Below are 23861 nucleotides of genomic sequence, written 5' to 3'. Positions count from 1 at the left end.
TAGGGCACTACTATGGGGCATAACATTAACTAAGGCACTACTATGGGGCATAACTAACTAGGGCACTACTATGGGGCACTTGGGGCATAACATTAACTAGGGCACTACTATGGGGCATAACATTAACTAAGGCACTACTATGGGGCATAACAATAACTAGGGCACTACTATGGGGCATAACATTAACTAAGGCACTACTATGGGGCATAACTAACTAGGGCACTACTATGGGGCATAACATTAACTAGGGCACTACTATGGGGCATAACATTAAGGCACTACAATGGGGCATAACAATAACTAGGGCACTACTATGGGGCATAACATTAACTAGGGCACTACTATGGGGCATAACATTAACTAGGGCACTACTATGGGGCATAACATTAACTAAGGCACTACTATGGGGCATAACATTAACTAAGGCACTACTATGGGGCATAACTAACTAGGGCACTACTATGGGGCACTTGGGGCATAACATTAACTAGGGCACTACTATGAGGCATAACATTAACTAGGGCACTACTATGGGGCATAACATTAACTAAGGCACTACTATGGGGCATAACATTAACTAAGGCACTACTATGGGGCATAACTAACTAGGGCACTACTATGGGGCACTTGGGGCATAACATTAACTAGGGCACTACTATGGGGCATAACAATAACTAGGGCACTACTATGGGGCATAACATTAACTAAGGCACTACTATGGGGCATGACATTAACTAGGGCACTACTATGGGGCATAACATTAACTAAGGCACTACTATGGGGCATAACATTAACTAAGGCACTACTATGGGGCATAACATTAACTAAGGCACTACTATGGGGCATAACTAACTAGGGCACTACTATGGGGCACTTGGGGCATAACATTAACTAGGGCACTACTATGGGGCATAACAATAACTAGGGCACTACTATGGGGCATAACATTAACTAAGGCACTACTATGGGGCATAACATTAACTAGGGCACTACTATGGGGCATAACATTAACTAGGGCACTACTATGGGGCATAACATTAACTAGGGCACTACTATGGGGCATAACATTAACTAAGGCACTACTATGGGGCATAACAATAACTAGGGCACTACTATGGGGCATAACATTAACTAGGGCACTACTATGGGGCATAACATTAACTAAGGCACTACTATGGGGCATAACATTAACTAAGGCACTACTATGGGGCATAACTAACTAGGGCACTACTATGGGGCACTTGGGGCATAACATTAACTAGGGCACTACTATGAGGCATAACATTAACTAGGGCACTACTATGGGGCATAACATTAACTAGGGCACTACTGGGGCATAACATTAACTAGGGCACTACTAGGGGCGTAACATTAACTAGGGCACTACTATGGGGCGTAACATTAACTAGGGCACTACTATGGGGCATAAAATGAATCACTGCAGAGAGAGGTGTCTCCTAGAAACATTGGGGCTGGGGCCTCTTCAGAATGTTGCTATGGGGTCTATAATCTGGTTACGCCCCTGTCTGTAAGGGAATAGTGAAAAGTCAGGTTGAGACCGAACACTGCACTACACTCCAGGTATTTAATTTTGTTACTTCCCTCTTCCAATTATATTGTACAGTAAGCTCTCTCATGAGTACTCTCTAATATTTGTTTTCATGGCCGTATTGATTTTGTCTACCTGGTATGTTCCTATTTTATGTATGTCCAGGTTTCCCCACGGTCTGGTGCTGTGCTTTACAGATTAGTGCATTTAGCCTGTTTGGCCTGCTGAATGCACATAAAAACAATAATGACAGTTGCATGTCCGTCATGTTCTTGTTGGACATTCAGCTTCACCTGCTATTGTATGTTGTAGAAAACAAACACCAGTGGGTACAGTGCTATAAGAGTTAAATCAGTTTGCTTAATAAGGAATTTGCTGAATAAGGAAAAGTAGTGTTACCATCATTATTTTGAATTATATGTTACCATCCTACTTTATGTACATCATGTTACATGCCTTGCAGAAACTGTGCACATATCCGTAATCGCTTTGCTATCTGTAATTTGTCCATAAAATACAGTACAATGTGCTTTGACAGCATATTTGACATCAAACCTACAGACTAAAGAACATTTTGTTCCCCGAAGACAATATAGGTCAGCCAGTGTAGAATGGTAGTTACCAAATATGTTTCCATTAAATTTCAAGCTAGTTGGATGAAATGAAATCCTCTTATTTTCTAGTCATTTGAAGAGTATTTGCCTATTGTACATATGCCCCATGTACGTGTGCTAGCACTGTGTTCTGGTGCCTCTCTGTGTTGGCAGCCCTTATGATAGGTGGCAGAGTGTAACGCAATGACTGATTAGTGATAAGGAATGGGGGAATGAAGCTCTTTAATCTAAACACAAATACCTTTTATCTTTAGATTAAAGAGCTTCACAACATATCCCTCAAGTACTCCCAACAGGCCATCTTTTCAGAAGTTTACCACGTGAATTTAATATAAATGAATGCTCAGTGTTTGTCCTACATGTCTTCACTCTGGGAATGACCTGCTTAGGATGGGGATGTGCAGTATAAAAGGTAATGTGAGTTTCTCTTGTCTAGATTGTAATAAATATAAGGAAGGGAACGAAATACAGTATGTTTTAAATTGGGCCAGCTACTAAGGGGGAACTGTGTTGTGCTATAAAAAATATAGGGAAATGCTGTAATATGCCTTTACAATAAATCACCACTTACAAGATAATCATTGATAAATGTGGTGGGAAGGGAATAGAGGGACAAGACCTGAGCACTGGTCAGAAAACCTCATGTGGAAAAATACACAAAAGTAGATAAGATGCCACTTGCTTTTTTCTGCCCCCATATACTAACAGCTGGTCCAATCACACATCATTCCATGCTCAGGCACATGATGTGATTGTGGGATGAATAGGGGTTAACTATTTCTTTATCCTTTTACCATGAACCTGATCATACTGATCTCTATTCATGAGCTGGTGTAATCAAATACACACTAATATTTAACTATATATCTCTGATTGTCTAGGACATATATGAGTATTATCCAATGCAAATTGTTTGATACACACTGATTATACCTCTGTCTGTCTAGAACATACACAATTATTAACCAGTGCAAAGTGATTGATATACTGCAATGTGGAGATATGGTAACTGAACAACATCTGAATTTATTTACTGTATATAACCCAGCTACAGGTTACGCTGATCTCCAATTGTCTCTATGCACATTCTGATACAAAAGAATAATTCTCTTTCAAGATTTCTTCTTTGTGCATAAGTCTAAGTTTCAGCAGAGTACCTGGTCTTAACTATATATAATACTGCTCTGCGGAGCTATTCCTTGCTTATTTAAGGCCAATACCATTGATCGGCTGCATTGATTAACAGAGGTCATCACAGCAATATCAAAAATACAGTAGAGATATATATTCTCTATCTATCTCTGGGAACTGCTCCAATTGATTTATATAGAATTATATCCTATATATTTGTTCGCCAGGGGATAGTATTGAACTATTTTTTAACATCTGGTATTACGTCGGAAGATTCTGACTGATGTTGTATTATTTCAGCAACTGTGTGACCCTAAATATTTCAAACTAGATGATTAATTATTTATTCATGCCATTTTATTATTTTATGATGTTGTAACTATGTTGAATCTATGTGGGGTTTTTTCTTTTTAATATACTACAGTAAAAGTTAAGTTTTATTTTTAATACATACTTTAGAATCACTTATGGTGGATTAGTGCCCCAAAAAGGAGAGTACTGTTCTTTTCTCTCTTGACTTCAAGATAATCATTGCAGCAGTAACAATGAGGAACTTTTCTAAGCAGCATCATTCCTACCTGTTAGTTCATTTGCCGACAATCTGAGAGAGTATGCGCAGTAGGTCAGATCTGGGTGCCTTGCCATTGCAGCGTGTGTGTGCGCACCCCATTTTCTTTCTTGTGTCCCCATTTGATAAGAAGATTATCATATACATTTTTTTATGAATTTGCATAAATCCAATTTCTTTATGAAACCAGATTTATATTGACGGGTTTTCCCTATATCTGGGAACTGTATTTTCAAGCAACATGTTCAAAACAATTTGAGAAAACATCACGACAATTTCAGCTCCAGCCGCCGCCTGTTTCTGAGTTGATTGTACGTCTGTTTACAGAGTATGCAGATTTTGGGCCTGTGTTGAGCACACGTAATTATAGCTGATGCAGAGTCATGCACATGCCAATCATATCAACACTTTTGACTGAATAGGCGGAACTGGGTCGTAAAAGGGGGATTTCACATAGGCAAAGTTGAATAAGGCTGCGTTGACGCAACTGCGGATTATGCAGAGTTACATGTAAGTGAACATACCCCTGTTCGGCAGCACACCTTTTCAAAATACATACTTTTTCCTTGCAGGTGTGTTTGTAGCATGTGTCTTCATACACCTAGCTTCTCTATGCCTTACGGCGGAGACTCCCGGTGCGAGTGAGACACTTCAAGTGGAATAGCATATCATACTTTACTTTCAATTTTCCATCTTGTATGCATCGCAGGCGCAGCAGAAAGCCACTCAGTGCACTAGAGAGGCCAGGCTGCGATATTAACCACACAGACATTGGTTTTACACATGTACAAAGTCACATATTAAGCACAATGGAACTTGGAATGAGAAAAAGCAGTGACCACTGGCATTGGAGCCATTTTTACACAGATTCAGACTAAGGGCTGTATTCAATTAGGTTCGAAAAGCCGTTTTCACCTGTGTCTTTCTCTCCGTATTCAATAAAATTCCGTTTTGGTCTATGCGAAAAGTCAGGGCACTGAAATAGGCAATACTTTTTCTCCACAGAATAGCAGGGGAAAAAAAGTGTAAAATCTATATTTTGGGGTGCAGATGTTGAGAAAACCACTCAAAACCCTTGGTACACCCCCCCCCCCAAAATGTACAATTGCGCCCCAAAAATTTTTTACAAAAATTCAAGGAACACCCCAAAAAATGCCTTTGCAATTTGGGGTGAAAATGACAAAAGTAGGGGGACAACTTCAAAAACTAGTGAAATAAGCTTCTGGGGGTGCTCTAAGAAGGGGCCAAGTGTTTTTGGGATTGCAGGTGCTTGTATGACGAAGGAATTTCACTTTTCTAAAACTTCACTTTAGAGGCATTAAAATATGCTAGTACCCATTTTCAGGTACCCCAAATTTGACAGGACTACTTATTTTCACCAAAAAATACTGCTTAATGCCATTCTTCATCACTTTTGCAAGGACGCTAATAACAAGAATTTTAAACAAATTCTGTACCCCAAATAGTTTTATTAGAGCTATTGGAACACTTCTACATTGATCCCCAATGTTAATGCATCTTTTTTGGGGGGTAAGGATGATTTCCCCAAGTCTGACAGTACTTTCTGCCTGTTCTGCATTCACCGCTTGCCATTTTGGCCTGTTTAGGAATTGAATGTGGCGAAAAGCAGGGACGCGCATGATAAGTTTTCGTGTCCAAAACACACGATGTAGACAAAAAGTCGGGCAGGCGGATGCGAAAGATTTTCACAAGTTTGCAGGCTATTATATTTGGTGAGTTTTGAGACAAACTCTGATCTCTACATGTGCGAGACAGTCCGAGTTTGTATCATACAAAAAACTCACACCCTATTACATCTCGCCCCAGCTCTCTAATATACACCTAATCTTATAAACCCGTTTTCCTTTTGCCACATTCATCTTTCTTCTCTGCCCATCTTCACTTCTTCCCTCACAGTCCCTTGAAAAAACAAAAAAGGATCACATTTTACAGCTGTTTTCTCATACTAAATTGTCCCCACTAAAATTGTCGGGACTTGCGTCTGTACCCCATGGATACCCACCCCAATGACTAATTAAGCAACTGGAAGTTTCCAATTATCTTAATTAGTTCAGTAATTACATGTCAGTATTGATTGTTAAAACCAATAATGACTTCAAATTATCCCAACATCAAATGTTTTGTTCATTTATTTACCCCCAAGTTTTATTAAAGCAATTACTTAAACAAAGAATAATTGCTCAATATATATTTTTTTCCATTTTATTTATTTTGCCAACTGGTCTAAAATGATCCCAAAATTACACTTTTTTTTTCTTTTTTGTTTTACATTTTTTCATTTTATTTGTTTAGCTGCATACACACACAACGATTTAGTTAATGAACGATTTTAGTAAACTTATTTCTCCCTTGAAAAAATGAACTAAAATCGTTTACTAAAGTTGTTAATTTACTATGTTCATGTAAATGTAATGAACGATTTTTTAGAACTACAAACGATTTTTGCATATTCCCTTACTGAAAATCGTTGAGTTGACAAGTCTGACTGAACTACAAACTACAAATGTGAACGCGCATGAACGAAAATCATTCATCGTTTGACTCAGAAAGTGAACGATTTTTACAAACGATTATCGTTAAACGATATAATTTAATGATGATCTTTCAAAAAATCGTTGTGTGTATGCACCTTCAGAAATAAAAAAAGTAAAGTTTGCTTTGCATAATTTTTTTTCTTTAAAAAAAAATATATATATATATGTATATATATATATATATATATGTGTGTGTGTGTGTGTGTGTATGTATATATATATATATATATATATATATATATTCTATATGCTACCGTTCAAAAGTTTGGGGTCATCCGTCAATTTAGTGTTTCATGAAAACTCACTTTTATTTATCAAATTAGTTGCAAAATGAATAGAACATATAGTCAAGACATTGAAGGACAAAATTATTATTTCTAACCTTGCCAAACTTTGCTTTTGTCAAAGAATGCTCCTTTTGCAGCAATTACATCATTGCAGACCTTTGGCATTCTAGCTGTTAATTTGTTGATGTAATCTGAATAAATTTCACCCCACACTTCCTGAAGCACCTCCCACAAGTTAGATTGGCTTGATGGGCACTTCTTGCATACCATACGGTGAAGCTGCTCCCACAACAGCTCAATAGGGATGAGATCTGGTTACTGCGCTGGCCACTCCATTACACACAGAATACCATCTGTCTGTTTCTTCCCTAAATAGTTCTTGGATAATTTGGAGGTGTGCTTTGGGTCATTGTCCTGTTGGAGGTGGAAATTGGCTCCAATCAAGCGCTATCCACAGTATATGGCATGGCGTTGCAAAATGGAGTGATGGCCTTCCTTATTCAAAATCCCTTTTACCTTGTACAAATAGGTGTGAGTGACCTGGGCATTAGGCCCAGGCCACTAAAGGGCAAATAGATGGGCCCTCTAGTGACCTGTCGTTAATGCCCAAGTCACACACCTATTTGGGGGGCATATACCTTCAATTGGGCCTAATGCCCCCTATGTTGCCCGGGCCTTGTGCCCGCCTATACACCCACAGGCCTATTGCCTGAATTTATCCCATGGGCCTAGTGCCCGACAACCCTGGTACGGTGGAAGAGGCTCTGGGGGGGGAGCTTCGTTAGCTGTTTTGCTTTCCTTCCCCGCAGTCCTCTTCGGTCCTCAGCTTCAGTCTTCTGCCGCTGGCCCATCCTGGCCAGCGGCGCCGCCTCTTCCTTCTTGATCACGCCGTCTTCTGGCCTCTTGCGCGGCCCCCGGAACTGTTGCCGCACTGCAATTCTCTTGTCTTCACTCCTCCCCTCCGCCGATGGACTGAACGTCCCCGCTCAGCGGCGTCTATTCAAGACGCCGCGAGTGGGCGGGGCTATGACGCGGCGAGCCGCAATTGGCTCGTCGCGTCTGCCTCCTATTGGCTGCTGGACCGCGAGCCAAAAGCTCGCGGCCAGTGCCAAACCACCGCCGCCGCTACTTGGCTTCCGGGCAGCGAGCTTCGTTCAGCTCGCGCCCGGAGCCAAGCTTCTCTCGCCGCCACTGGTGGAAGGGACCAGGCGGTCCCTTCACCAGGTACCCGCCGTGGTGGCATACCTGGCGCTGGGAACAAACACTGTCCCAGCGCCGGGCACGGACGCTGTGCCGATGCTGGGATCAGACACTTGATCCCAGCACGGCTTTCCACAGCAGCAGCCAATGAGAGTCTATCTGACTCTCATTGGCTGCTCTAACAGACAGTGTTATGTCTGTCTCTGCAGGGGGACACGCTGTGCTGCAGCCAGCTGTCGGGGATTGGCCACAGCACAGTGCGTCCCCGGGAACCCGGGCAACTTTAAAAAAGTGAGTCCCCAGTGCCCGATATCGGGTAAAATATGCGCTATAGCGCGTATTTGCGAACACTGTCTATACTGACTGGTGAGTGCTCATTCCATCCTTATTATATAATATCTCAATTGGAGTTCGACTGGGACCTAGTATGTCTGGGATCCAATGTTACTACTCTGTGAAATTTTCGTCCTAATCCATCCACTGGAAATCTCAGAACAGGCTCCCCAGGTCACCGATCTGCCCAGCATACACCAATGAGAGGTCCAACTGGGACCCTAACCCCCGTAAAACCTGGCTAGGATCCAACTGGACCACCTTGCATTGGTTTCATCCCAATCGGTGCAAGGGTGTCCGAATGCATAACCATACAAACAAACAGACTTATGTTTATGTGATGTGAGTAATTAAAAATCTTCTATACTGACTGGTGAGTGCCCATTCCATATATATATATATATATATATATATATATATGTGTGTATGTGGGAATCGGTATGAAATACCGCCGGCCGCATGGCTCGATTCCCGGCAGCGCCTGGCCGACAAAAGCAGAGTTCCTGACAGCGCTGGAAATCCCAATCGTCGCTAAGGTAAGTATACACTAACCTAACCCCCTAACGCTCCTTAGGGGTGCCTAACCCTAATAACCCCTATAAGTGCCTAACCATAACCCCCCCCCCCTTTCCCCGCTGCCTAAACCTAAAACCCCCGGGGGGGTGCCTAACCCTAAGTCCCCCCAGGTGCCCTAAACCTAACCCTTCCCCCCTGCTGCTGCCTGGCGTCGGGGAAATGACAGGCGTCTAGATATAGACGCCGGCCATTTATCCCACGCCGTGATAAAGCAGCCGGGATTCTGGCAGCCGGCTTCCCGATTGTATACCTCTGTGTGTGTGTGTGTGTGTGTGTGTGTATATATATATATGTATATATATATACATATATATATATATATACAGAAATCATCTATTGCTGCATTTTTAAAGAGCAAATTATTTTTCTTTGGGACTGTAATAACCACTTGTTCCCCATAGAGGTAATCCCCTGACAACTAGGTAAAGTCTGAAGATGTCTTTCACATTGTGTCTGTGTTAGAATTCCAGAGGCAAATCTTTACATGACAGAACATTTGTTTTAATCTGGTAGACCCAATGAAGATGCAGAATTGAGGGCACTCTTAATTTATATAAATGATCTGTGAATATCCCAAACTCTGATGACTGCAATAGTCTGTCATTCCCCAAACCTTTACCCCAGAGCATTTTTTCATGAAATCTGTACATATTCTCCCCTCGGATACATGTGATCCTGGATGGAATGAACATGTTTCCCAAATGACAGGCCATCTGGAGCCATGGGCATTAAAAGGTAGTTTTAGGTACAATAAACGTTTAACAAAAGGAAAAAAGGCTTTTTAATTTGGCTTAACCCATCAGTTCTTTTGTTATTATAAATGATAAGTCTTAAATTATGAAAATATTTGAAGCAACAAACAAATCAAATCTTATATATAAAATTCATTATGTTTGTTTATTTGTCCGGTTATGCATTCGGATACCCTTGCACCGATTAGGATGAAACCAACTCAGGGTGGTCCAGTTGGATCCTGGCCAGGTTTTACAGGGGTTAGGGTCCCAGTTGGACCTCTCATTGGTGTACGCTGGGCAGAACGTTGACCTGGGGAGCCTGTTCTGAGCCTTCCACTGGATGGATTTGGACGAAAATTTCACCGAGTAGTAACATTGGATCCCAGCAGACATACTAGCAGGTTGAGGTCCCAGTCGGACCTCTGATTGATGTATGGTGGGCAGAACTTTGACCCGGGGGCGCTGGGCAGAACTGTTACCCAGAGAGCCTATTCTGGGCCTTCCACTGGATGGATTTGGACAACATAACATAATTTGGACAAAAACATCACACAGTGGTAACATTGGATCCCAGAATACATACTAGGGGGTTGAGGTCCCGGTTGGACCTCCCGTTGATGAACACTGGGCATAACTTTGACCCGGGGAGCCTGTTCTGGACCTTCCACTGGATGTATTTGGATGACATCACATAATAAAACTTAATAACTTGGAGATTTAAACCTGGGTAACACTGGGTACTTCAGTTAGAAGATACTTAAAAACCTTTACATATATCTAGTTATGTTTTATATTGTACACATTTTCAAACTGTAAAGTATTTTCTGGGGTCCGAGTAGACAGTTGTAGTGTGTTTTTTTTGTTGTTGTTGTTTCTGCTCTAACATAAGGAAAAAAATAAAAGAATGAGGAGGAAACTGCAGCCAAATTAAATTAAAACATTGAAGATTATTCACACAGTTAACAAGGATCACATAAGTGGTGAATGGTCAACAGCAGTTTCCAACACCTCTTGAAATAGAACTTGCTCCAACAGATTTATCTCTATGTACATGGTCATAAGTGCTTCAGTCCCATTGTAATCCTCAGTCTTGTCTTTGTGTTTCAGTTTTCTGAATGCTATATCACATGCCACTTCTGTGAAAGATAGTAGGTAGTCATACAGTATGTCATTGACAGGTTCTCATAAGCAGCTGAATGAAGATTGTACTACAAAAGTAATCTGAGACAGCAGAGAAAGCAATTCTTACATGATTTGCATCTTTTTATTTATTCTCCTGATCAGCAGATGCTCCACATTCATCCAGAGCTCCACCATAATACATCTTTTTTTATCTAAATATCCTGCCAGTTTAGCGGAGATGTCTGTAGAATTTAGAAGTTCAGTAATTAGAGATTCATTAGTAACCAGCCGCCTGGTTGCACTACTAGTTCTAGCAAAAATAGCACTAGTGAATTCATCAAAGTCTCTCTCTCTCTCTCTCTCTCTCTCTCTCTCTCTCTCTCTCTCTCTCTCTCTCTCTCCTCTCCTCTCCTCTCCTCTCCTCTCCTCTCCTCTCCTCTCCTCTACCCTCTCCCCCCCCCCCCCTCCCCCAACCAGGCGACTGATTACTAGTGAATCTCTAATTAGTGAGCTTATGGAAAAAAAAATTATATATATATATATGCTGTGTGTGTATATATCTTACAAAGTGAAGAGACGGAACTCGGAGACTGTCATAAACGTAACAGGGTGACAAATACATATCGGGCGACGTTTCGGGGTGCAACCCCCTTCCTCAAGCCTGCACTGTGGTGTGGGCTTCAGGAAGGGGGTTGCACCCCGAAACGTTGCCTTATTTGTCACCCTGAAAATTATTTTTTTTACGTTTATGACAGTCTCTGAGTGCCGTCTCTTCACTTTATATGTTGTTTCTATCATTTGGACGGGCACCTGAGCTTGTTGACCAGTTTGGGAGTGCCGGCATAATTGGGAACTAATAAAAAATATACAATATATATATATATATATATATATATATTTTCTATTTTGCATTACTGGAGAAGCAGGGTGGAGAATTGTAACCTAGACCATCTAGAGTAAGCACGTGCTCACCCAATTGCAGAAAGCTGGGAAAGTGCCCTATTATTTGTGGATAGCGAAGAGCAGGCGCAAATAGCAGATGCCAGTGAACCGCTAGTGATTGGCTGTGATTGTGGATGTACAGCTGACACTGGTGCTTTCTTCCTTTCTGTGGCATACTGTATATTATGCTTTTTGTGTTATTTCTGTAGGTAACCTGTTTCTGATTTATTAGAGAAGAATTTGAAGTTTTATTTAAGCCTAATAATGAATGCATATTTTGTATACAGATGTGTCCTCATACACTGTTGCCGTAGTCGCGCCAAACAGCCCTTCTCGGCGTGGCCGGTCACATGCAGCTTAGCTTGCCTTCATTGTCTTTTTTGCGCCCGAATATGTGTCTTAGTCACGATGTGATGTGACAAAACCGCTTAGATTAATTTGATATGCAACACTTGTACATCTAAGTGTCTGTATACGATGTGACACGATGCAGAGGCTGCGGCTTTTTATCACGCCAAATACCTTTGTTCTTCACCTGCAACTTAGTACATATTTAACAGTAATTCCTATGCGGTTAAGTCGCAGCTCAGCGTCTATGGTGTTTCACTGTTCGTCTGCGGTGCGGACAAGATGCAAATTTAAAGAAAGAGTTGCTACAGTACAACGCTCATCTGGTGGCGTATTGAGGCTAAGTGCATGAGAACACCTAAGTACATGTGCCATAATGGCTAGTGTAATGGTGCACGTATGCTTCTGGTGCCGGCCGCCACATATCTCACTACAGTTACAGCCTTGCATGTATATACTATTGTGGCTTTTTAAGTTGTGCCTGCGTTTCGGTGCACAATTGCAGCCAGCACTGAGCTGTCCTCCATAACAATTCTTCTCTTGCTTCATATACAAACATGCCTGATAATTAGCCAATTTTGATGGGATTATTCTCTGGCATTGTGGTCATTTGGAGATGATTGTGTGTTGCCAACGAAAGGATTTGTTATAATGAGGGCAGTCCTCGTTACTATACCCCGTTACCCTAATAAGCTCTCTATCATGGCAAAACGTACAGGGTTGAAACTATTCCATTATGCGTCACGCACTTTGGGAAACTACTGCAGAACTTTCTATGTGTTTGTATGAGTGACAGTGTGTTTGTATGTGCGACAGTGTGTTTGTATGAGTGACAGGGTGTTTGTATGAGTGACAGTGTGTTTGTATGAGTGACAGTGTGTTTGTATGAGTGACAGTGTGTTTGTATGAGTGACCGTGTGTTTGTATGAGTGACCGTGTGTTTGTATGAGTGACCGTGTGTTTGTATGAGTGACCGTGTGTTTGTATGAGTGACAGGGTGTTTGTATGAGTGACAGTGTGTTTGTATGAGTGACCGTGTGTTTGTATGAGTGACCGTGTGTTTGTATGAGTGACCGTGTGTTTGTATGAGTGACAGTGTGTTTGTATGAGTGACAGGGTGTTTGTATGAGTGACAGTGTGTTTGTATGAGTGACAGTGTGTTTGTATGAGTGACAGTGTGTTTGTATGAGCGACAGTGTGTTTGTATGAGTGACCGTGTGTTTGTATGAGTGACAGTGTGTTTGTATGAGTGACAGGGTGTTTGTATGAGTGACAGTGTGTTTGTATGAGTGACCGTGTGTTTGTATGAGTGACCGTGTGTTTGTATGAGTGACCGTGTGTTTGTATGAGTGACCGTGTGTTTGTATGAGTGACCGTGTGTTTGTATGAGTGACCGTGTGTTTGTATGAGTGACCGTGTGTTTGTATGAGTGACCGTGTGTTTGTATGAGTGACCGATCTGTAATTGCCAAGTATAAATGAGATTTTAGTTTAGAAATGTTGAACAAGCCAAGATCAGATTATCTACAGGTAATGGCAGTATGAAATGTAAACAGCTGCTCAGCTTCAGCATCTTCTGATAAATCTTGGCTATAATGATTCATTTAATTTCTCTCAGCTATTAAGTAGAAATTGACTGTGTGACACCCCAGCCGCCCTATAACTTGACCTTGCAGCATTCTCTGTTCTGTCAGGGAACCGCAGCCTCATTTGTGTACACGCAGTCATTCTGATCAGAGGTCTGTACATAGATTGCCCTATCTTATCGCATGCATGCAAATACATTTATCTTCTTAAGGAATTTAATTAGCTGATAAGTATAAAATAGAGAATCTGTATCAAATGCAGACTATGGGTTTAAAAAAAAAAAACAGTTTTGTTTTTGTTTCATTGAATAATTTCCACTAATGGTGGGTTTTACTGTGTTCATCCAAGAAATGCCATCTGGGGTGCTGCATATTGCTATTTATTTTTCTGTTTTCTTGAAATGCATCATAATGTACCTTTTATTCTCCATGATGTTGTAAGCAGCAGTAAATGTGTCAGATCTGGTTTTTCATTATGTACATGTATAGCCCCGAGTGTTAGTAATGATTACACGTCTAAAATAGTGCAAGTGCCAATTATTGATAAGTGTGTTTTTAATTGTTAAAACTGTCAGGAAACCTTTATATAAAGTGTTACATGTTCTTTATGCATATATATAAATATATAATGTGTGTGTGTATATAATATATGTGTGTGTGTGTGTGTGTGTGTGTGTAGTGTTCACTCTAGGTCCGGCAGCAGGCAGGGCACCAGACCAAGAGATACGGCACTTCTGCGCGTGCCGAAGACGCATGCGCAGCTGAAAAGGGGCATGGCCAAAGAAAAGGGGAGTGTCTTTATGACACGTCCCCTCTTCGTCACTCCTGGGGGTGTGTCCGGCACTTACGGACATGCCAGGCAGCGCCCAAGAGCGCGGTCACCGTGAATGGCGGTGACCGCTGCGCCACCGTTTTGACTACCCTTGGGACACTGCTACCCGCGGGTGGAGACAGAACCCACAGGCTGTCTCAGCGGGGCGCCGCACTGGAGGGCAGGGTGCTTTCTGCCCTTCAGAAATAGAAACAGAAACAGTCTAGCGGGAACGCTATATGTGTGTATGTGTAGATAGATATATAGAGATATATATATATATATATATATATATATATATATATATATATATATATATACACACAGTATCTGTATGCATAAATCTGTAATTATGAGAGGGGCTGCAAAATTGACTGTGCTACCCAGTGAGAAGCAAAGCGTTTTATTTTGTTACTGCTTTACTCATAACCATAATTAATATTAGCTCTCCAGACCATCTACAGTATTTGCAGTGCTGTGGGTTCTGTAGCAATTTTTTTTTTACCCGTATTATATGTTTTCTAGCTCTTAAAGTGTAGGATGGAGAAAGGTCATAGACAAATCAGCTGGGTGCAAGTTCGTCTGTATTGACCTTTTTACCTTTTTCAAATGCTGTCAGCAAGCACAATCAGAGGTGCACTTCAGTTACAACTGGCTAACATTAAAGATATAAAATATATACTGTTCTTGGCAAATCTTCCATAGCCTGTGTTTGAAGAGATGTACTGCAATAACAAGGGGGAAGGGGGATGGTAACTGGTTTATAGCACCAAGGAGACCTGCAGCAGTCGTGTCCGTGATGGTTGATGGCCAGATTGCTAGCAAAGCCATTTAAAAGTTTACTTTTATCAATGAGAAATGTGTGGGGTGATGCCGCCACCTGCTGGGTGAATTGGTGAATTATAACTTGCATTAAAAATGATTGGTATATAAGTGATGAATTATACAATCGGTGCCACCAGTAATTAGGAATGTAATCTATAAGGATATGGTCTAGCAAAAGATGAGAAGGGTATCAAATTAGTGTAGTACAGATGTTTTATTATTTTCTGTTATTCACAATGGGCGTTTAAGAACCCAGTGATGTTACATGAATGAAGCTCCTCTCCTACATACAGCAGAGACAGCTATTGTATGTGCTGGATCAATATCTGCGAGGTTGCAGCCTTTCCATCTCTAGGAACCAGGGGCTTCACAATGGCATCAAAGCAACACTTTGTGTATTGTATAGATTCCAGCAGCTAGCATTATCTCTGCTATAAAGTGATACATGGCTAGACTGGAGCCAACCTAAACTGCACTTTTACAAAAAGGTACAGTAGCTAGTACTGCATGTAATCTGTTTTAGATTACATTTCTGTAATATATGGCTTATTTCTATTCTGGTAAACAATATTCTGCAGTGCATTTTTTTCCCAGCAATCACCTCCATCAATGGATCCATAGCCTGCTATATATTATCAATACTCCAGTCACATTCCATGCTAAAGATGAGAGGCATTGCTCTGAATGAGCCCTGTGAACAGGCATTGTCTCTGGAATAATCAGAATATTACATTATTCTCAGTGGTCAGAAAACATTTTTCCTTGGTGAAAAAATATTTTTTTAAAGGCCACATACAAATGCATTAACATTATGACACTGGCTACAATATAGATTGAGTGGAATATTTACAAAAACTCTTAATTATTGATACGGCTATCATGATTGGCTGGAAGAGCATTCTAGCATGAAAAAAAAAATATTCTGGACAATCATAAGTCTTCTGTGACTTGCTGGAAATAGGAGCTCACAATTGAATTCCTGCTGAAACCTAAATACTACACTATGATGATAATACCATGACAGTAAGTACCTTAGAAGTACTAAATCAATATTGGATCAGGCACTTGCTGTGTTGATCAGCCCTCCAGTTATTTATTTTATTTTCTGCACACTTTGCCATATTATTACAGGATATAAATAAGGGTGATAAAGACAGATTTCTTTTTTAACTTTTTCTAAAATGTTGTGATTTCAGGGGGCACTTAAAATGTGTTAGGAGTGTAAAAGGGACAGTCAGATAAGGGACTGATGGCAGATGTTAGAGTGTAACGGGAAATAAAGCAGTATAGAAATTGGAGAAGAGCTGTGACAATGTGCAACATTAGTGATGGCTTTGCTGATAAGAACTAGAACTTGAAGTGATACTGTGGAGGAAAAAGGAGGTCAGCATAGTCAGTGGTGGAGCGTAACTAGAGTTATAAAGCTTTTTTAATGAATTTTGTTATGAATCTAGGACACCCCTGTTACCAAATGTTTGCTGAGGCCCTAAAATGTGCCTAGAGTATACTTTAAAATACACCATATCACTAACGCGCCCTGGGCTGCACCCCAGCACATATGTCGCCATGATGTCACTGAAGATTGAGGCCAGGACTGGGAAGATGAGCAGCGGCAGGACTGGCCAGAAGAACATTCAAGAGGAGCAGCCGCATGAGGACTATACTGATTGCTGCATCAAGCGGCAGACATAGAGAAGGCATATTATAACTAGGCCCTTTATACCCTAGTGTCAGTATGGGCAGCACAGTACTTATGGACTTGATTATACTATTTTATAATTTATAGCCGATTTAAATATGTTCTCTTTCCACTTTGACTTCAGAAGATTCCATGGTACGAGGATGAGGGGCTGTATTTGTGCTGTGTTATGAGAGCTGGGGAAGCAGGATCTGAATTGTGATTTAGTACTGTACTTATTATGCACTGTTACAGTGGGGCATAATATTAACTGGGGTACTACTATGAAGGTAAATTAACTGGGGCACTACTGTGAAGGCATTATTAACTGGGGCACTACTGTGAAGGCATATTATTAACTGAGGCACTACTGTGAAGGCATATTATTAACTGGGACACTACTATAAAGGCATATTATTAACTGGGACACTACTATAAAGGCATATTATTAACTGGGGCACTACTATGAAGGCATATTATTAACTGGGGCACTACTATAAAGGCATATTATTAACTGGGACACTACTATAAAGGCATATTATTAACTGGGGCACTACTATGAAGGCATATTATTAACTGGGGCACTACTATAAAGGCATATTATTAACTGGGGCACTACTTTAGGGACATTTTAACTGGGGCATTACTTTGGGGACATATTATTAACTGGAGCACTACTGTAGGGATACATTATTAACTGGGACACTATTGTGAAGGCATATTATTAACTGGGGCACTACTATAAAGGCATATTATAACTGGGGCACTACTGTGAAGGCATATTACTATATCATTAACTGGGGCATAGCTGTGGGGACATAATATTAACTGGGGCACTGCTTATGTGGACATAATAACTGTGGCACTACTGTGAAGGCATATTATTATTTTATTAACTGGGTCACTACTGTGGGGACATATTAACTGGGGCACTACTGTGAAGGGATATTTCTATCTGGGGCATTACTGTATGGACACCACGATGGAGGTATATTATTAACTGGGACACTACTGTAAAGGCATATTATTAACTGGGCACTACTATAAACGCCTATTAATAACTGGGGCACTACTGTGAAGGCATATTATTAACTGGGGCACTACTGTGAAGGCATATTATTAACTGGGACACTACTATAAAGGCATATTATTAACTGGGGCACTACTATGAAGGCATATTATTAACTGGGGCACTACTTTAGGGATATATTAGCTGAGGCATTACTTTGGGGACATATTATTAACTAGGGTAATACTTTGGGGACATTAACTGTGGCACTACTGTGAAGGCATATTATTATTTTATTAACTGGGTCACTACTGTGGGGACATATTAACTGGGGCACTACTGTGAAGGGATATTACTATCTGGGGCATTACTGTATGGACACCACGATGGAGGTATATTATTAACTGGGACACTCTGTAAAGGCATATTATTAACTGGGCACTACTATAAACGCATATTAATAACTGGGACACTACTGTAAAGGCATATTATTAACTGGGCACTACTATAAACGCATATTAATAACTGAGGCACGACTGTGGGGACACATTATTAACTGGGACACTGCTATGAAGGCATATTATTAACTGGGGCACTACTGTGAAGGCATATTATTAGTGGGGGCACTACTGTGGGGACAGATTATTAACAGGGGCATTACTGTGAAGGCATATTAACTAGGGCACTACTTTGAAGCATTGTAATATTTATTTTACATAGATGGGGAAATTGGGGGGGGGCACTCCTAAATCAGGGTGTTGGTAGACCTGGGGCTAGCTTTGGGCACCGGGTGTGCCCTTTGACCAGTGGCGCAAGAGGGTTTAATTTTCCCCCTATACTGTGTGTTAGTGCACTGTTTCTCTTCGCTCTTTGGGCATACCCAGCTCCCCGGTAGCTGCTGCGCTGCCCCCGGTCACTCTCAGCCCGGGGGTTTGTCTCGCAGCCGAGGGCTATGACTCGCTCACCTAATGGCAGCGGCGGTAAGGTGGTAGGGTATTCGCCGCACTGACTGCTAATTTTTAACCATCTTACTTGCACCACTGCCTATGACACTCTGGGTGGCTCTCCAAGCTGCAGGCATCCATTCCATTACAAAATATATATTAATATGTTCCTCAATCATATAATATGCACATTTTCTTTTACCTGTTGCAATTAGGGGCTGATTCTGAGTTGAGAGCAAAGTAAAAAAAAATAAAAAATCAAATAACTTTGTATCTGGAGCAAACCATGTCGTAATGCAAGGGGTGCAAATACGTTGATTTATTTGAATGTGGGTTAAATACTGGCTGCTGTTGTAGCATACTGGGCAGATTTATTTTTACACTGCATTTTAGATTACAGTTTAGACACGCCCCTGCCAAATCTAAATCTCTCTACACGTTATATCTGCCACACCTGCAATGCAAGTTACTTTTTTCCTTTGCTCCCAACTCAGAATCAGTGTGTGCAATATACAAGCTGCACCTCCTATTATTACTATTTTTTATATATATTTTATTTGTAATTGTGTCTCCCAACTTGCTTGTCATTTAGTTTTCTTCCACATAAATCAAAGTGGATTTGCTATTAGCTAGTTTTATTCATGCCTCCAGCAACATATGGCATTATTTTGTCCTTTTCAGTTAGGCTGTCACTTGCCTTGGTTTCATTACAAAATAAATCTGAGTTCCGCTTCTGTGTTAATATTCATTGCCACTGCAATATTATTTGTACAAAAGTCAGGTATTTATGGTTCTCTTTTTTTTTTTATTGCAAACAATGTTGTAGAGTACAGATATTCACTTACAAAATATATGTCCATGTATGAGTGTCACAGTGGGTACTGCGACAGTCGCTTCCACCTAAACTTTGATCCTTTCTTGCCAAAGATGTACCCAAAGCTGTTATCCATTCTTTCATTATCTCCCGCCTCAACTATTGTGGGTTTGGTATGTTTGTGGACACTTAGAATGTCGCCAGTTAGAATGTGTACAACATAATTGTGATGCGGTAGTAAATGCAGATTAAAGCATTTTAACAGTGCTGACAGTAGTTTTAAGCATGATGATAAGCATAGGTTTTGAAGATATACTGCCGACACAGTTAAAATGCTTTAAGTTAGCATTAGTACTGCGTCAGCAACATTGCTGTCCACATTTTACCTGTGTAGATAAAACAACTACTTCCCAACTACTACTACCACTCTCTATGTGCTTTCCCCCTCGCCAGTCTATTTCCACTTCAGTAGGTCATAAACCTCCAGCTCTCACCTATTGTAAGACTTCTCTCAGAGCGTTACCCACATCTGGCATTTCTTATCCTATCTGATCTTGCGGGTGTGGACAAGGTCTACAAGTCGACATTTAACATATTGAAATGAACTATGTGAACACTGACTTAATGTCAACAAATACAACATATTGACATTATACATGTCAACGGTGAGAATGTTGAGCATACCGTCTCACCCTAAATGCAGCCTAACCCTGATGCTAATACGTTCATAATGTCGACACATTGAGTGTTCACCTTATGAGCATGAGCAAAGTTTACCTTCAGAACCAATGGACCATATGACTGCATACCGATCTTACTCTTCCCCAGCCTTCACATCTTTACACCCTCTCTGAAATCCTCCATCTTTATTGGATAATACCCCATCTATATTACTTAGTGATGCCCTTACATCTGTCCCAGTCTACACTCTGAGTCACACCCTCTTCTCTGTTCTCAGCTGTGCCCATTTCCCAACTATTTATTGGGTTTTTGTTTTGTTTCTTTTAATACTGACTTTTTCCTGCATAATAATTTCTTCCTTCTTACTGAGTTGTAGAATGAAAGCATTCGCCCCATAACCAGTGGTAGATTATAAAAGGGGTGTTTTGGTTGGCACTCCATGCTGCTGTAAGGGGCAGGATATTGGCAGGTAGCTGACATTCGGCATGCCGATTACAGTGACACAAGAGCTGATATATAGATGGACACAATGCTGATTTTTATGCAGTTGAAGGATTACACGTGTCTGAATTGCACTGGGCATGCGTCACATTTCATCACCCATGTCGCTCACAGTGAGGATTTACTCACAAAATGTTTGTTAGGCAACGGGGAGAAGGGACTCAAATGCAGGTGCTTCACAAATGTTTTCTAGGCATGTCTCTGACTGCGATCCTGTACACAGCCAAAATGGCTCTGGCGTCTTCGTTCCTGTGGCCATTTTGTGCAACCATAAGGTTACTTAGAAGACCGATTATCAAGTGATCTGCAACTGAAGCTGTCGCTTGGATTTGCAAAGCCGCCGGTGGTGTCTCCATACAAATCCAGGTGGCTGTGACCTTTACATATTTTCACACAGCCGCTGCATATGGAATCGCAGTTGCAACAACTTTTGCATCCATCTCTGAGTCAGGCCCACACTGCCGACACCGTAATACCAACATTGTAATAATTGATATTTCAAGCGTTTTAACTGTGTCGGCATTATATCTTTAAACATGATCATTTACCATCACGTTTAAAGCTATAATGTCAGCACGGTTAAATTGCTTTAAATGACATTAGTATCATGTCTGCATTCTCTTGTCGACATACTGTCAATATTCTGAATAGTAACAAATCACACCAAGCACAGGCTATTGTCAGGGACTTTTTGTATATTTCAGTGCTTATGGGCAGAACTAATTTTCTGCTAAATAATTTCAGTACATAATAATACTTGAATAATACTTGAACCAATTTGGGCACAATGAATCAACATTTAAGGAATATATATATAAAGACACTAATAATCTCAGTCAATCAATGCTGCTCCTAAATGAATAGATGTGTATTATTCACACAAAAGGGATTGAAGGGGTTAACACTAGTGAAACCACCCAAGGAACGCAATAGAGCTGTATTGCGCTGCCTTAGGTGGTTTTCACTAGTGGTTAACCCCTTCAATCCTTTTAATTTCAGTACTTGCGCTTTAGATAATTACACTCGAGAACATAGGTTTACTGTTGCTCTACTTAAAATTTGGTGTTAAAACACAAAAAAAAAAAGGATGAAATGGTTATCTCTGGTTGATGGTAGGTTTAGTCCTCCTCTAGCCATAACTGCCATGTATGTACTGCTGCAGTTAGTAGCATTAGTCCTCCTCTGACCATAATTGCCATGTATGTACTGCTGCGGTTAGTAGCATTAGTCCTCCTCTGACCATAATTGCCATGTATGTACTGCTGCAGTTAGTAGCATTAGTCCCTTCTCTGACCATATGTACGCTGCAGTTAGTAGCATTAATCCTCTTCTGACCATAATTGCCATGTATGTACTGCTGCAGTTAGTAGCATTAGTCCTTCTCTGACCATAATTACCATGTATGTACTGCTGCAGTTAGTAGCATTAGTCCCTTCTCTGACCATATATACGCTGCAGTTAGTAGCATTAATCCTCTTCTGACCATAATTGCCATGTATGTACTGCTGCAGTTAGTAGCATTAGTCCTTCTCTGACCATAATTACCATGTATGTACTGCTGCAGTTAGTAGTGTTAGTCCTCCTCTGACCATAATTGCTATGTTTGTACTGCTGCAGTTAGTGGCGTTAGTCCTCCTCTGACCATAATTTCCATGTATCGAATTCTGCAGTTAGTAGCATTAGTCCTCCTCTGACCATAATTGCCATGCATTTACTGCTGCAGTTAGTAGTTAGTCCTCCTCTGACCATAATTGCCATGGATTTACTGCTGCAGTTAGTAGTTAGTCCTCCTCTGACCATAATTGCCATGCATTTACTGCTGTAGTTAGTCCTCCTCTGACCATAATTGCCATGCATTTACTGCTGCAGTTAGTAGTTAGTCCTCCTCTGACCATAATTGCCATGTATTTACTGCTGCAGTTAGAAGCGTTAGTCCTCCTCTGACCATAATTTCTATGTATCAGGGGCAGAACTATGGGAGACAACGGAGGTGCCTGCCACCGGGCTCCAGCTCTGAAGGCTCCATTGTCCACAACATATTCACCCCACTTAGGGCTGTAACTATGTACCCGGAGTTTACCGTCACGGCCACCCAATACATGGCACCCCTTCCCAGAGAAGTCACCATACACTAGTGGAGAGCTCCATGTCAGACCCATCAGCTGCTGCCTTCGTCTATCTATAGCCTGTCTGCATGCGAATTGCTAAATGACAGTGTCAGCGGCTGTGACGGAGGGGGGCACCAAATTATAACTTGCCTCCGGGCATCTGGGATGAACTTACGCCACTGCCATGGATGTACTGCTGCAGTTCATAACGTTAGTCCTGTTCTGACCATAATTGCCATGTATGTACTGCTGCAGTTAGTGGTGTTAGTCCTGTTCTGACCATAATTGCCATGTATGTACTGCTGCAGTTTTTGAGGATATACATCACAATTTTTATGCATTTGGCATGGTAGTCTTCAGCAGTTACTGATCTATAATTATGTGTACACCAGTGAATGTTGTAAACGCAACACCTAGGAAAAGTCCAGAACGATCACAACTGTAAATGGACCTAAATCCTCCCAATGCACAAATTGTAAGTTACTGCAGTGTTGCTGATTGGTGTGTGGTAGAATTTGTGAAAAGCTGATGAAACCTGTTTGGTTAGTGTATGATTTAAATACAGGTGTGATTACCATATACAAATCATGGGCTTTAAAACTTTATTTTTGTGATGATAATAATAGTTTGAATTTTTTTTAAAATTACAGCTGAAAGGTGTTTTCAATATGACTGCCAAGGAAGGAAGAAAGAGAACTACGAGTGCTTTAGTGGTTGTTGGAAATGGCCAGGGGGCTGCTGGTGAGTAAGCACTAAGTTGTTTTTTTTCTTTTTCTGTTTTTTCTATTTTACTTTAATTTTGTTCTTAGTGTGTGTGTGTGTGTTTTTTTCTGTTCTTTTTCAGTCCTTCCTAGTCATTTAAAATAACGACTATTGTTACAATTTAAAGATACATTTGATATGTTTGCTACGCTGGAGCAGTTAAACCCAGCAGTATTCAACCAGC

The 23861-nt window shown here is 40.9% G+C and overlaps 1 protein-coding gene across 1 annotated transcript in view; it reads left to right on the top strand.

Annotated features, from left to right (window-relative positions):
* The window catches only part of MRPS5 (mitochondrial ribosomal protein S5), a 169621-nt gene that overhangs the window by 127014 nt on the left and 18746 nt on the right, over positions 1-23861 (top strand). Inside the window, exon 6 of the mRNA XM_088477395.1 lies at positions 23566-23656. Within this exon, the coding sequence (XP_088333521.1) occupies positions 23566-23656 (91 nt within the window). The remainder of the gene's footprint in view (positions 1-23565; positions 23657-23861) is intronic.

This window comes from Taudactylus pleione, unplaced genomic scaffold (genome assembly GCF_031769625.1).
Source record: "Taudactylus pleione unplaced genomic scaffold, aTauple2 ptg000201l, whole genome shotgun sequence".
NCBI lineage: Eukaryota > Metazoa > Chordata > Amphibia > Anura > Myobatrachidae > Taudactylus > Taudactylus pleione.
This window is presented reverse-complemented; position numbering and strand designations above follow the sequence as displayed.